The sequence below is a fragment of the Ursus americanus genome, chromosome 30, assembly GCF_024610735.1.
Source record: "Ursus americanus isolate L20-20 chromosome 30, mUrsAme1.1.p, whole genome shotgun sequence".
Classification (NCBI taxonomy): domain Eukaryota; kingdom Metazoa; phylum Chordata; class Mammalia; order Carnivora; family Ursidae; genus Ursus; species Ursus americanus.
The window spans coordinates 6,651,446-6,664,329 of NC_142156.1; the positions used below are offsets into that span (position 1 = coordinate 6,651,446).

At 39.4% G+C, this 12,884-nt stretch overlaps 1 protein-coding gene across 8 annotated transcripts in view; it reads left to right on the forward strand.

Annotated features, from left to right (window-relative positions):
• SFI1 (SFI1 centrin binding protein) overlaps positions 1 to 12,884 on the forward strand; it is a 90,281-nt gene that overhangs the window by 22,729 nt on the left and 54,668 nt on the right. For all 8 annotated transcript variants that reach the window (XM_087857235.1, XM_087857236.1, XM_087857237.1 and 5 more), the window contains 2 exons: positions 4,764 to 4,874; positions 9,227 to 9,321. In XM_087857235.1, the coding sequence (XP_087713361.1) occupies positions 4,764 to 4,874; positions 9,227 to 9,321 (206 nt within the window). The remainder of the gene's footprint in view (positions 1 to 4,763; positions 4,875 to 9,226; positions 9,322 to 12,884) is intronic.

The window sequence follows — 12,884 nt, forward strand, 5'->3', positions numbered from 1 at the left end:
TCCTAGCCCAGACCCTAGCTAATTGTTTGATCTGGGGATAAGTTATGGCTCTGGGCCTTAGTTTCTCAAATTGTGAAATGTGAGAGTAAGAATACTGCTTGTTCTCTAAGCATCTATCAGAATTAAAATTCTGATACTGTGTTGACCTAGAAATGTAGGATAGGATTTTTTTTTTTATATCCAGGTTGTAATCTCTTTTTAAATCAAGTGGGTTTTTTATTAGTTTGGGGAAGATTGGACATATTTATGTTTGCTTTTTTGTTTGTTTTGCTCTTTTTTTCATGTTATTCCTCACTTTTAGGAATATTAGGGAAGAATTAATGTCTACCAGAAAATGCAGACTAATGTCTTTATGTTCTTGGAGATGTTCTTAGAACTTTTATAAACTGGCATTGTTTTATCATTAATAAACCGAACCAAAATGACCATTGACTTAGTAGGGCAAAAATAATGCAGTAGATGTCCATATATAAGGTAGTCTTAAATATGAAGTAGTCACCTATTTTCCTGGAGAGAAGATCTGAACAAAGTTTTTTTGTTAACTTGAGAAGTAGGTGAAACAGTCATGTCCTCTGCAGTATTTAATTCATCAAGATTTCTTCCTCATTCTTAGCTAATGGCCTTGCTTCCTACCTCCTTGATAGAAACAACGGAAGAGGGGCACCTGGGGGGCTCAGGTGGCTAAGCGTCTGCCTTGGGCTCAGGTCATGATCTTAGGGTCTTGGGATCGAGTCCCACATCGGGCTCCCTGCTTGGTGGGGAGTCTCCTTTTCCCTCTCCCTCTGCTCGTGTGCTCTCTCTCTCACTCACCCTGTCTCTCAAATAAATAAAAGCTTTAAAAAAAGAAGAAGAAGAAGAAACAACAGAGGAGACCCGTACAAGCTCCCTCCATCACATCCACCCACCACCAACATGTCACCGTGCAAGCTGCTTTCCCTACCATCAGGCAGGTGACCTGTCCTTGCTCTCGCCTGCGGCAGAATCTTGGCTTTTGCACCGTTTCCTTCATGCCCACTCAAGGCTGTTACTCGAGCAATTTGTTTTTCTCTCTTCCACGTCAATTTTTTGCCGTTGACTGGATCATTTGCAGCAGCATATACCCTTATTTCTCTCAACCTGAAAAAAAATCTTTTGGGCGTCCTCCTGCAGCTCGCAGTGTGTCTCTTTGCTCCCCTTACATCAGCTCCCCTGGCCGTACTGCCTCTGACACGTCTTACAGTCTCTCTTAAATCCATCCCGCTAGGCCTTAGATCCTACCTGTCCACCAAAACTGTTTTTGTTAAAGTCACTACATCATCTTTGCACTGCTTCTGTGTCCCTCACAGCCGTGGCAATCTCATCAACTCTCAGGACGATTGCCAAATATATCCGCCCTGCCCAGACCTCTCCCTTGTCCAGACTCTGCTATGTACATGACAGTTCCACTGTGTGTCTAATACATGTCACAACTTAATATGCTCAAGACCAAAATCTAGGTCATCCCCACAAACCACTCTGCCAAACTTTCTCCCTCTCAGTTAATGGAAACTCCCATATTTCCAGGAACCCGGGTCAGAAACCTGGGAGTCACCTTTGACATCTCTTTTTCTCTCACACCCCAATTTGCAAAGCCAAATGCTAAAATTGTGGTGACTCCACTTTCAAAATGTATTCAGACTCCAGCTCTCTCCAGCACCTCCAGCTACTACCACCCTGGTCCAGGTCATCGTCGTGTCTCCCCTGAATGACCGCAGTAACTTCACTGGTCTCCTGCTTCCAGCCCTGCCCCAGTCAGTCCCTTCACAACAGGTATTTTGAGTAGATCAAGTCCTGTCACTCCTCCACTCAGATGGCAGATGGCTTCCCTTCTGGCTGAGATTACGTAAAAGCCATAGTCCTTACTTGGACTATAAGGCCAATCACCTTTTTGTTTTACCTATCTATGGATTTTTTTTTTTTTTTTACTTTCTGCTGTCCTGTTTTAAATTTCATACACCTCATTTTGTTCTCCGATTATTCCTTTTTTAAAAAATAACATCCTGGAGGTTCATAGTTTTTTGAGGTTAATGTAGCAATGTGTTTTTAAGATTTTTGCTTATATTGTCTGTTTCTCCTCAGCCCCTTTTTTCTCTGTGCTTTTGGTCATTGTCTTATATGGGAGCCTTTCCCTAAATGTCAGAAGATCCTTTTATTGTCTTTTCATTTTTAGGAGTTAGGCACTAAAATGCTAATTTTGGAAGCTTTTCTATGTATGCACAGGGACTCGTAAATTGAAGGCTTCACTTTAGGCTTTTGAGACAGAAACCAGAACGTTTTCACTGGGAAACCTCCAACTCTCAGTATCTAAAAGCCTTCTCCCGGGGGTGCCTGGGTGGCTCAGTCAGTTAAGCATCTGCCTTGGGCTCAGGGTCCTGGGATCAAGCCCTGTGGTGGGCTCCCTGCTCAGTGGGGAGTCTGCTTCTCTCTCTCCCTCGCTGTTCCCCCTGCTTGTGCGCTCTCCCTCTCTCTCTCTCAAATAAATAAATAAAATCTTTAAAAAATCATAATAAAAGCCTTTTGCTTAGGCTGATCAGTTTTCCCCAGAGGAGAAGAATCCTCCAAACTCCTTCTGGGGTTGAGTGGCTTGGAGGCGGGTGGTAGTGGGTATAAGCTTGGCTGTAGGCACAGGAGAGGGAGTGCGGGTCTCACTGTTGAGCGTGTGGACTCTGTTGAAGACCCTCTCCAGACTCTGCCTGGTGTTCTGCAGTCCAGTGCCCGTCTGTTCAGCCTCTGCGGAGAGAAGCCGCAGTCTCTGCTTGGGTGAATAACAGGACCTAGGGGCCTAACTGCTTATGCCCCAGCTTGCCAGCAATCCTGTGTTTTCTTCTCCAGCCAGGGCTCCCCCATTCCTGATGCCACATGTTCCCTGCCTTTCCAGGGTCTCTGCCACCAGCTGGTTGCTCCTTGATTCCCTCAGCACAGGACCCTTAGCTGTCCCTCTGCTTTCTCTGCCCTGTTGATTCAGTCGCCACTCGCCTGCCTGCTTTCTGTCATCTAAAAGTTGTTGACATCACTTGTCTATCCTGGTTGCTCCTATTCTCCGTCTTTGTGGGCTTACACCTTTCAGAAGCTGTTATTTTAGTGGAGTTTTGGGAAGAGAAGGAAGTAGAGGGACCGTGGTAGATGGTAGAAGGAAGTACATGTGCAAATGCAAGTGGTTCTTTTCCATTAACATTTTTAAAAATCATGAACAAAGTTGTTTAAAAAATTTTCAAACTATAGACACGTGTAATAGAAAACACCAGTCTCCTATAATCTCACCCTGAGAGATAACCGCTGGTAATATTTTGGTATACTGGAAACTTTTTCACGCTTTTAATAAGTATAACTTAATCATTTATGTATGTGCACAGAGTGTATGCATATACACGTAGGTATGTTTTTATGTATGCATACAAATATGTGTGCATACATTATATACATATAGAAGTATATGTAAATTTGGTACTGGAAATACAAAAAAATTAATTTTTAAAAATGGTGTCATACATACTATGAGGTAGCTTTATCTTTTCACCTAACAGCTTCTCTGGAACATCTCTCCATTTCAGCATCACTTAGCTCTACTTCATGAAAAATGACTAGGTGGTATTGATTGAATTTAACCTGTCCCCTTTTGAGGGGCATTTGTTGTAATTTTCTCTCTTTCTCTCTCTCTCTCTTTTTTATTACGAACAGTGGTGAAGTGAATTTCCCCGTGTATATTTTTGCTAGCTAGTCTTTTAGAAGCCATGAGCAGTGAGGAGGAAGGACATGTTAGTAACCTGCAGAACCATGAAAAGAAATTCAAAGTGACTGGCACAGAGTTCTTGAGTCACTAGTCACCTTGACAGTGCCTGTTAGCATCGACACAATCTGCCATTGCTCTTGTTTTCTTTGTGATTGCCCTGATGGCCCTGTCTTTATTTCCTCTACCTATCTTTGGCTATTTTTATAACTCCTCTGGCAGATTTCAGTTAAACTAATATGCTCTGTTCCTGTAAGTACTAGGAATACCATTAGGCATTTGCTTATATCTTTTAATCTCCTGTATAGGTAAATGGGAAGTGTAGCTACCAATCAAAAATATTTTTTAGTCTGATTATGCTAAGTGAAATAAGACAAGCAGAGAAAGACAATTATCATATGGTTTCACTCATTTATGGAACATAAGAAATAGCAGGGAGATCGGTAGAAGGAAGGGAAGAATGAAGCGGGGGTAAACAGAAGGGGGAATGAACCACGAGAGACTGTGGACTCTGGGAAACAAACTGAGGGCTTCATAGGGGAGGGGGGTGGGGGATTGGGATAGGCCGGTGATGGGTATTAAGGAGGGCATATATTGCATGGAGCACTGGGTGTTACACGCAAACAATGAATCATGGAACACTACAGCAAAAACTAAGGATGTACTGTATGGTGACTAACACAACATAATAAAAAAATTAAAAAAATTCTTTAGTCTGATGAAGGAAAAAAACCGAGAATAATTCTCAACTCACGGTATTTGGAAAGTCAGATTTTTATTTTACTTTAACCTCTTTAATTGGTAAGATCTGTAGTATAATATTTTTCAGCTTTCTTTCTAATTTAAGTAGTTCTAAGGTTTTGATCTGAAAAATATCTGTTTTTATTCTATTCTGGTGTTGTCAAATAATGAGCCACACTTTTCTGTGAGAAAACAAAGGCAATATGGAACTGATTTGGAAATAAATATCAGCTCCCACATCATCATGGATCTCTCTGATTTTTGTTCATTGCTGAAGGTTTTACTATGAGCAAAGAATACTTCGGAAGGTCTTTGAGGAATGGAAAGAAGAGTGGTGGGTGTTCCAGCGAGAGTGGAAACTCTGTGTTCGAGCAGACTGTCACTACAGGTCAGGTTTCCTGTTATATTACTTTAATTTTACAGATACACATTATTAAACAGTTGTTAGCATGTTTTTGGTCAAAAGGAGAAAGTTTATTTGTTGTTTGTTTGTTTTCCAAAGATTGACTTATTTATATGAGAGAGAGAGAAAGAGTGCGAGCAGGGGCAGAGAGAGAGGGAAAGAATCTCAAGTAGACTCCCAACTGAGCGGGGAGCCTGACATGGGGCGCAATCCCATGACCCTGAGATCATGACCTGAGTCAAAGTCAAGAGTTGGACGATCAACCGATTGAGCCATCCAGGCGCCCCAAAAGAAGAAAGTTTTTTGCCCCAGTTTTATTGAGATAAAATTGACATGTCACTGTATGAGTTTTAGATATACAGCCTGAAGGTTTGATTGTGAAATGATTACCACAGTAAGTTTAGCTAACGTCCATCATCTCATACAGATAAAATAAAAAGAAATGGGGAAAAAAGAAAAAAGCTGGGTGGCTCAGTTGGTTAAGCATCTGACTTCAGCTCAGGTCATTATCTCAGGGTCCTCGGATCTGACACTCATTGGGCTCCCTGCTCATCAGTGAGTCTGTTTCCCCCTCTCCCTCTGTCTCTCCCCCCACTCATGTTCTCTCTCGCTCTCTCTCTCAAATAATCTTTTTTTTTAAAAAAGGTTTTTTTTAGTTATAAGGGAAAGTCTTAGTATTTATTCTCCTAACGACTTTCGCACATATCATACAGTAGTGGTAACTGTAGGCATCGTGTTGTACATTTCATCTCCAGTACTTCTCTGTTTTATAATTAGAAGTTTGTACAATTTGACCACTTTCCTCCAATTCCCTCTCCTATCCCTGCCTCCGGTAACCACATATCCGATCTTTTTCTCAGTTTTTTGTGTTTGCTTTTAGATTCCACCTATAAATAAGATCATACAGTATTTGTCTTTGTCTGACTTAATCACTCAGTATAATGCCTTCAGGGTTCATCCATGGTGTCACAAATGGCAGGATTTCTTTGCTTTTTATTCCGTTGTATGTATATACCACACCTTTTCCATTCATCTATCCAAGTTCCATGTGTTGGCTGTTGTAAATAGTGCTGCTGTGAACATGGGGGTACAAATATCTTTTCGAGTTAGTGTTTTCATTTGCGTTGACTATATTCCCAGAAGTGAAATTGCCGGGTCATGTGGTAGTTCTACTTTTAATTTTTTGTGGATCCTCCATACTGTTTTCTATAGTGGCGGTAGCAATTAATAGTCCCACCAACAGTGCACAGAGGTCCCTTTTCTCCACATTCGTGCCTGCTTTTGTTATCTCTTGTCTTTTTGATCATGGTCATCCTAACAGGTGTGAGGCGATAACTCCTTGTGGTTTTGATTTGCATTTCCCTAATGACTAGTGATGTTGAACATCTTTTCATGAACCTGTTGGCCTTTCATATATATATATATATATATATCTTCTTTGGGAAAATGTCTATTCAGTTTCTTTGCCTATTTTTTAATTGGATTATTTGGAGGTTTTTTTGCCATCAAGTTGTAGGAGTTCTTCATATGTTTTGGATATTAACCCTTTATCAAATATATGGTTTGCAGATATTTTTTTCCCATTCCGTAGGTTATCTTTTTCACTTTGTTGATGTTTCTTTTGGTGTGGAGAAGTTTTTTGGTTTGATGTAGTCCCATTCGTTTATGTTCGATTTCATTGCTTGTGCTTTAGGTGTCATATCAAAAAAATCATTGCTAAGACCCATGTGAAGGAGCTCTTTTCCTGTATTCTTTTTGGGAGTTTCATGGTTTCTGGGTCTTATATTTAAGTCTTTAACCCAGTGTGAGTTAATTTTTGTGAGTGGTTTAAGATAGGGGTCTAGTATCATTCTTTTATATGTGAGTATTGAATTTTCCCAGCACCATTTTTCGAAGAGATTGTCATTTCTCCATTGAGTAGTCTTGGCTCCTTTGTCAAATATTAGTTGACCATATATACTTGGGTTTGTTTCTGTTCCATTGGTCTGTTTTTATGTCCGTGTCATACTGCTTTGATTACTATAGCTTTATAGTACAGCTTTAAATCAGGAAGTGTGATGCCTCCTGCTTTGTTCTTCTTTCTCAGAATTGCTTTGGATGTTTTGGGTCTTTTGTGGGTCCATGGAAATTTTAGGGTTGTGCTACTTCTGTAGAAAATGCCATTAGAATCTTGATAGGGCTTACCTTGAATCTATAGATGGATTTTGGTAGTATTATTTTAATTGTTTTAATAATATTTTAATATTAACATTTAATTATGTAATTAAATTACATAATTTAAAAACATTTTAATTGTATTAATTCTTCTAATCCTTGAACGCGGGATACCTTTCCATTTATTTTTGTCTTTGATTTCTTTTGTCAGTGTTATGCAGTTTGCAGAATAGAGATCTTTCACCTCCTTGGTTAAATTTATAACAGAATTTTTTTATTGTTTTTGATGCTCTTGTTAATGGAATTGATTTGTTTTTCAGATAGTTCACTGTTCATGTATGGAAATGCTACTGATTTCTGTGTGTTGATTTTGTATCCTGCAAAGTTTACTGAATTTTTTATTAAATATAATATCTTTAGGTCTGAGTCTTTAGGATTTTCTATATATAAAATCATGTCGCTTACAAGTAGAGACAATTTCACTTCTTCCTTTCCAATTTTGATGCTTTTTATTTGGTTTTCTTTCCTGATTGCTTTGACTGGGACTTTCAGTATTATGCTGAATAGGAGTGGTGAGAGTGGACACTTTTGTCTTGTTCCTGATCTTAGAGGAAAAGCTCCCAGCCTTTCTCCTTTGAGTATGATGTTAGCTGTGGGCTTGTTATATATGGCCTTTATTAGATATGTTTGGTCTATCTGTAATTTGTTAAATGTCTTTATCATGAATGGTTGTTGAGTTTTGTCACATGATTTTTCTGTGTCTATTGAGGTGATCCTGTGATTCTTTTTCATTCTGTTAATGTGATGGATCACAGTGATTGGAGAAGAGTTTTGAATCCTATTCTCTTTTTCTTCAAATTCTTTCTAGAATAAGTAAGATCAAAGTCCTAAATTAAACCCAAGCACATGTGCATAAGGGCATACACACAGAGACACCTCTTTAAGTAACTATTATTTGTTGCTCATGTTAATGATTTGAATAGGGTTTTCTCACTGATTCTCAATTCTGTATAATTGCTAAGAGTGTTCTGTTTTTTTAAAATAGTAAGTTGCTTTAATTTTTATTGATTATAGGAGAAAATAAATGCCCAATATGGGACATTAAGAAAATAGAAATAGAAAAAACTAAATCTTGATATTGGTACTCCCAAGTATAAGTAGAGGAAAAAGTAAAAATTGGAATTATATCAAATACACATTTTATGCCTTTTTTATACAATAAAAAATTAATGTATCTTACACATTGTATCTTTTAAAAATAGTATTTACTGTCATAATCACTTCTTTATTTAGGATCTTTGGGTCAGGGTTTCTTTTTTCTCTTTTTTTTAAGATTTTATTTATTTATTTGACAGACAGCCAGCGAGAGAGGGAACACAAGCAGAGGGGGTGGGAGAGGAAGAAGCAGGCTCATAGCGGAGGAGCCTGATGTGGGGCTCGATCCCATAACACCGGGATCACGCCCTGAGCCAAAGGCAGACGCTTAACCACTATGCCACCCAGGCGCCCCTGGGTCAGGGTTTCTGATTTGTGGATATTTCAGATAAAGTAAAGACAATGTTGAATCATTCTAATAAGCTTATAGAGTATCAAATCAAGTCTTAGGAAATGGGATAGTGAAAATATGGAGGGACTGACAGTCTTAATGTGTATAGTGTATGGAGAAGGAAAAGACAAAAGTATCATTGACCATGTTTAGTGCAGAGGAGAGGTAACGTTTTCATAATGTGGATGATTAAAGTGATAAGGGTATGACTGCTACTCCAAATGTCACAGCTTTGTGAATGCTGAAGGTGAAGTCATTCTCAGATAATTCAAGCCTATTTTTCCTTAGTGATACTGTGAGGTGAGGAGAATGACTGTCCATCAAGGAGAATAGGTTTCACTGTGACTATGGGAAATAAAATTTTAGCTTAGGATATAGATATGGCTTTCTTGGATCAGAAGCCTCCATGTTAATTTCTGAGTACAGAATGGACTGGGTATATTGAATTAGGAGTTTTTTTTTTTGGTTTAAAGAAATGCCAGTTGGGGCATCTGACTGGCTCCAGTCTGTGGAGCACGAGACTCTTAATCTTGGGGTTATGAGTTCAAGCCCCATGTTGGCTGTAGAGATTATAAATAAACTAACTTTAAAAAAATAAAGAAATGCTATTTGCTTTTTTTTTTTTTTCCCTCCTCAGATATCACTTGTACAACCTGATGTTCCAGACCTGGAGGACCTATGTGCATCAGCAGCAGGAGATGAGGAACAAGTACCTTAGAGCTGAGAATCATGGTGAGAAAAGGAAGTACACGTCTAAAGAAGATGCCTCCGTTTATTTGATTGTCTTTTATGAACACATAATTTTTTGAGAGCAGTTTTAGTTAGGTTCATAGTGCAAAATTAAGGGGAAGATACGGTGATTACCCATATACCTCTTCCCTCACACATGCGTAGTCTCTCCCACTATCAGCATCTCTCACGAGAGCGGTACGTCTGTTACAGTGAACCCACATCAACACATCATAATCACTCGAAGTCCATAGTTTACACTAGGGTTCACTGTTAGTGTTGTACCTTCTGTGGACATGTATCCATCATTATGGTATCATACAGAGTATTTTCACTGCTCTAAAGATCTTCTGTGCTCTGCCTATTTAGCTCATCTCCTCCACTTGGGAACTTTTTTTTTTTTTTTTTAAGATTTATTTATTTGAGAGAGAGAGCACGAGTGGGAGGGGCAGAAGGAGAGGGAGAGTGACTCTCAGGCAGACTCCACGCAGAGCATGGAGCCCAGTGCAGGGCTCAGTCTCCCAACCCCGAGATCATGGCCTGATCTGAAACCAAGGGTTGGACGCTCAACCGACTGCACCACCCAGGCACCCATCTACCCCACCCCCAGATCTACCCCACCCCCAGCAACTTTCTACTGTCTTCATAGTTTTGCCTTTTCCAGAATGTCCTATAATTGAAATCATATAGTGTATAGCCCTTTCAGATTGGCGGCTTTTACCTAATATGAACTTAGGGTTCCTCCATATCTTTTTATGGTTTGATACCTCATTTCTTTTTAGTGCTGAATAACACTCCATTGTCTGGATGTACCACAATCTGTTTATCCATTTCTAAGAAGGACATCTTGGTTGCTTCCAAATTTCAGCAGTTATAAATAAAGCTGCTATAAATTTCCATATGCAAGTTTTTGTATAGACATAAGTTGCCAGCTCCTCTGGATAAATACCAAGGATGGCAATTGCTGGATCATATGATAAGAGTATGTTTAGTTTTGTAAGAAACTGCCAAACTGTCTTGCGGAGTGGCTGTACTATTGTGCATTTCCACTAGCAATGAATGAGTGTCTGTTGCTCCACATCCTTACGCGTGTGGTGTTGACAGTGTTCCGGATTTTGGCCATTCTAATAGGTGTGTTGTGGTATCTTGTGGTTTTAATTTGTATTCTCTGATGACATATGACATGGAGCATCTTTTCATATGCTTATTTGCCATCTGTATATTTTTGCTGAGGTGTCTTTTGTCCATTTTTTAAATTGGATTGTTTTCTTGTTGAGTTTTAAGAATTCTTTGTATATTTTGGATAACAATCTTTAATCAACTGTGTCTTTTGCAAATATTTTCTCCCAGTCTGTGGCTTGTCTTCTCATCTCTTTACATTGTCTTTTGCAAAGCAAAAATTTTAATAAAGTCCAGCTCATCAAATTTTTTTTTTTTTTAAAGATTTTATTTATTTATTCGACAGGATAGAGACAGCCAGCGAGAGAGGGAACACAAGCGGGGGGAGTGGGAGAGGAAGAAGCAGGCTCACAGCGGAGGAGCCTGATGTGGGGCTCGATCCCGTAACGCCGGGATCACGCCCTGAGCCGAAGGCAGACGCTTAACCGCTGTGCCACCCAGGCGCCCCAAGCTCATCAAATTTTTCTTTCATGGATCATGCTTTTGGTGGTGTTATCATACCCAAGGTCCTCTGACTTTTCACCTATGTTATTGTCAAGGAGTTTTATCGTTTTGTGTTTTACATTTAGGTCAGTAGTCCATTTTGAGTTAATTTTTATGACGAATGTAAGATCTGTGTCTAGATTCTTTTTTTTTTTTAATGTCTAAGTCCATTTGATTCTGCACCATTTGTTGAAAAGACTGTTTTTGCTCCATTGTATTGCCCCTGCTACTTTGTCAAAGATAAATTGGCTGTATTTACATGGGTCTGTTTCTGGGTCCTCTCTTCTGTTCCATTGATCTATTTGTCAGTTCCTTCACCAATACCATTTTGTTTTGACTACTGTAGCTTTATAGTAAGTCTTGAAGTCCGGTAATGTCATTCCCCAACCTTGTTCTTTTCCTTTAATATTGTGTTGGCTATTCTGGGTCTTCTGTCTCTCCATGTAAACTTTAGACTCAGTTTGTTGATATCCACAAAATAACCTAGTGGGATTTTGGTTAAGATTGCTTTGAATCTATATATCAAGTTGGGAAGAAGTGACATTTTGACAATACGGAGTCTCCCTATCCATGAAAATGGAATATCCCTCCATTTATGTAGTTCTTTGATTTTGTTCACCAGAGTTTTGCAGTTTTCCTCATATTGACATTGTATATATTTTGTTAGATTTATACCTGAGTATTTTATTTTTGGGGGTGCTAATGTCAATGGTATTGTGCTTTCAGTTCCAAATTCCATTTGCTCATTGTTGGTATATAGGAAAGCAATTAACTTTTGTATATTAACTTTGCATCTCAGCCTTGCTATGGATTGCTTATTACTTCCAGGCATTTTTTTTTTTTTTTTGCTTGTTTTGTCAGTTCTTTTAGATTCTCTGCACGGACAGTTGTGTCACCTGTGAACACCTTTCTGATCTTTATACCTCTTACTGCTTTTTCTTGTCTTGTTGCATTAGCTAGAATGTCTATTATAATGTTGAAAAGCAGTAGTTGAGGGGTGCCTGGGTTGCACAGTCGGTTGAGTGTCCAACTTTTGGTTTCAGCTCAGGTCTGATCTCACGGTTGGTCAGGAGATCAAGCCCTGTGTTGGGCTCCGCACTCAGCACAGAGTCTGCTTGTTTCTCTCTCCCTCTCCCTGCACGCGCTCTCTCTCTCTAAAATAAGTAAAATAAATCTTAGAGAAAAAAAAAGAAAAGGAATAGTTGAGAGGGGTCATTTCTGCCTTGTACATGATCTTAGTGGGAAAATTTTGAGTGTCTCATCATTAAGTATGATACAGGCTTTTTGTAGATATTCTTTATCAAGTTGAGGAAGGCCCCTCTCTTTTTTCCTAGTTTCCTGAGAGCCCACATTTACTTTTACAGAAGCTCTTGGGGAAGACAAATACATTATCTCTGAGAGAAAATAACTCCAAGTCAAAGGGAACATTTGTTTGATCCCGTTTCTTCTTATCCAGAATCTCTATCTCTGAGCAAGAACTGCCGTATCTCCTATATAGTCATATCCCTTTTTCTCCATATGGCATGGTTTTGGCACCTCCAACTCATTTAAGCATGATTTCTGTGAACTGGCTCTTCTTGCCCTCCCACAGCATCTGGAGCAGTTGTCTGTCTAGTTGTCATGTGTCAAGTTGCAGTGCTTACTTCTGATCTTCCTTGTCCAGGTTGCCCCTTGGTGATCTTGTGGCCAGTTTAGCTCTGGTCAGTATCTGGTTCCTCTGTGCGTTGAGTCCAGAAACCCATGTTGGGAGTCTAAGAGAAAAAGGCACTGAGTTTCAGAATGATAGTGCAGCCTGCGTTAGCAGCTGCCTCATACCCATTTCACGTGAATGCCTTGCAGATACCTCAAACTCAGCAAGTTCCAAATACAGCTTGTCAATTGCCCCACATTTAGATCTGCTTTTC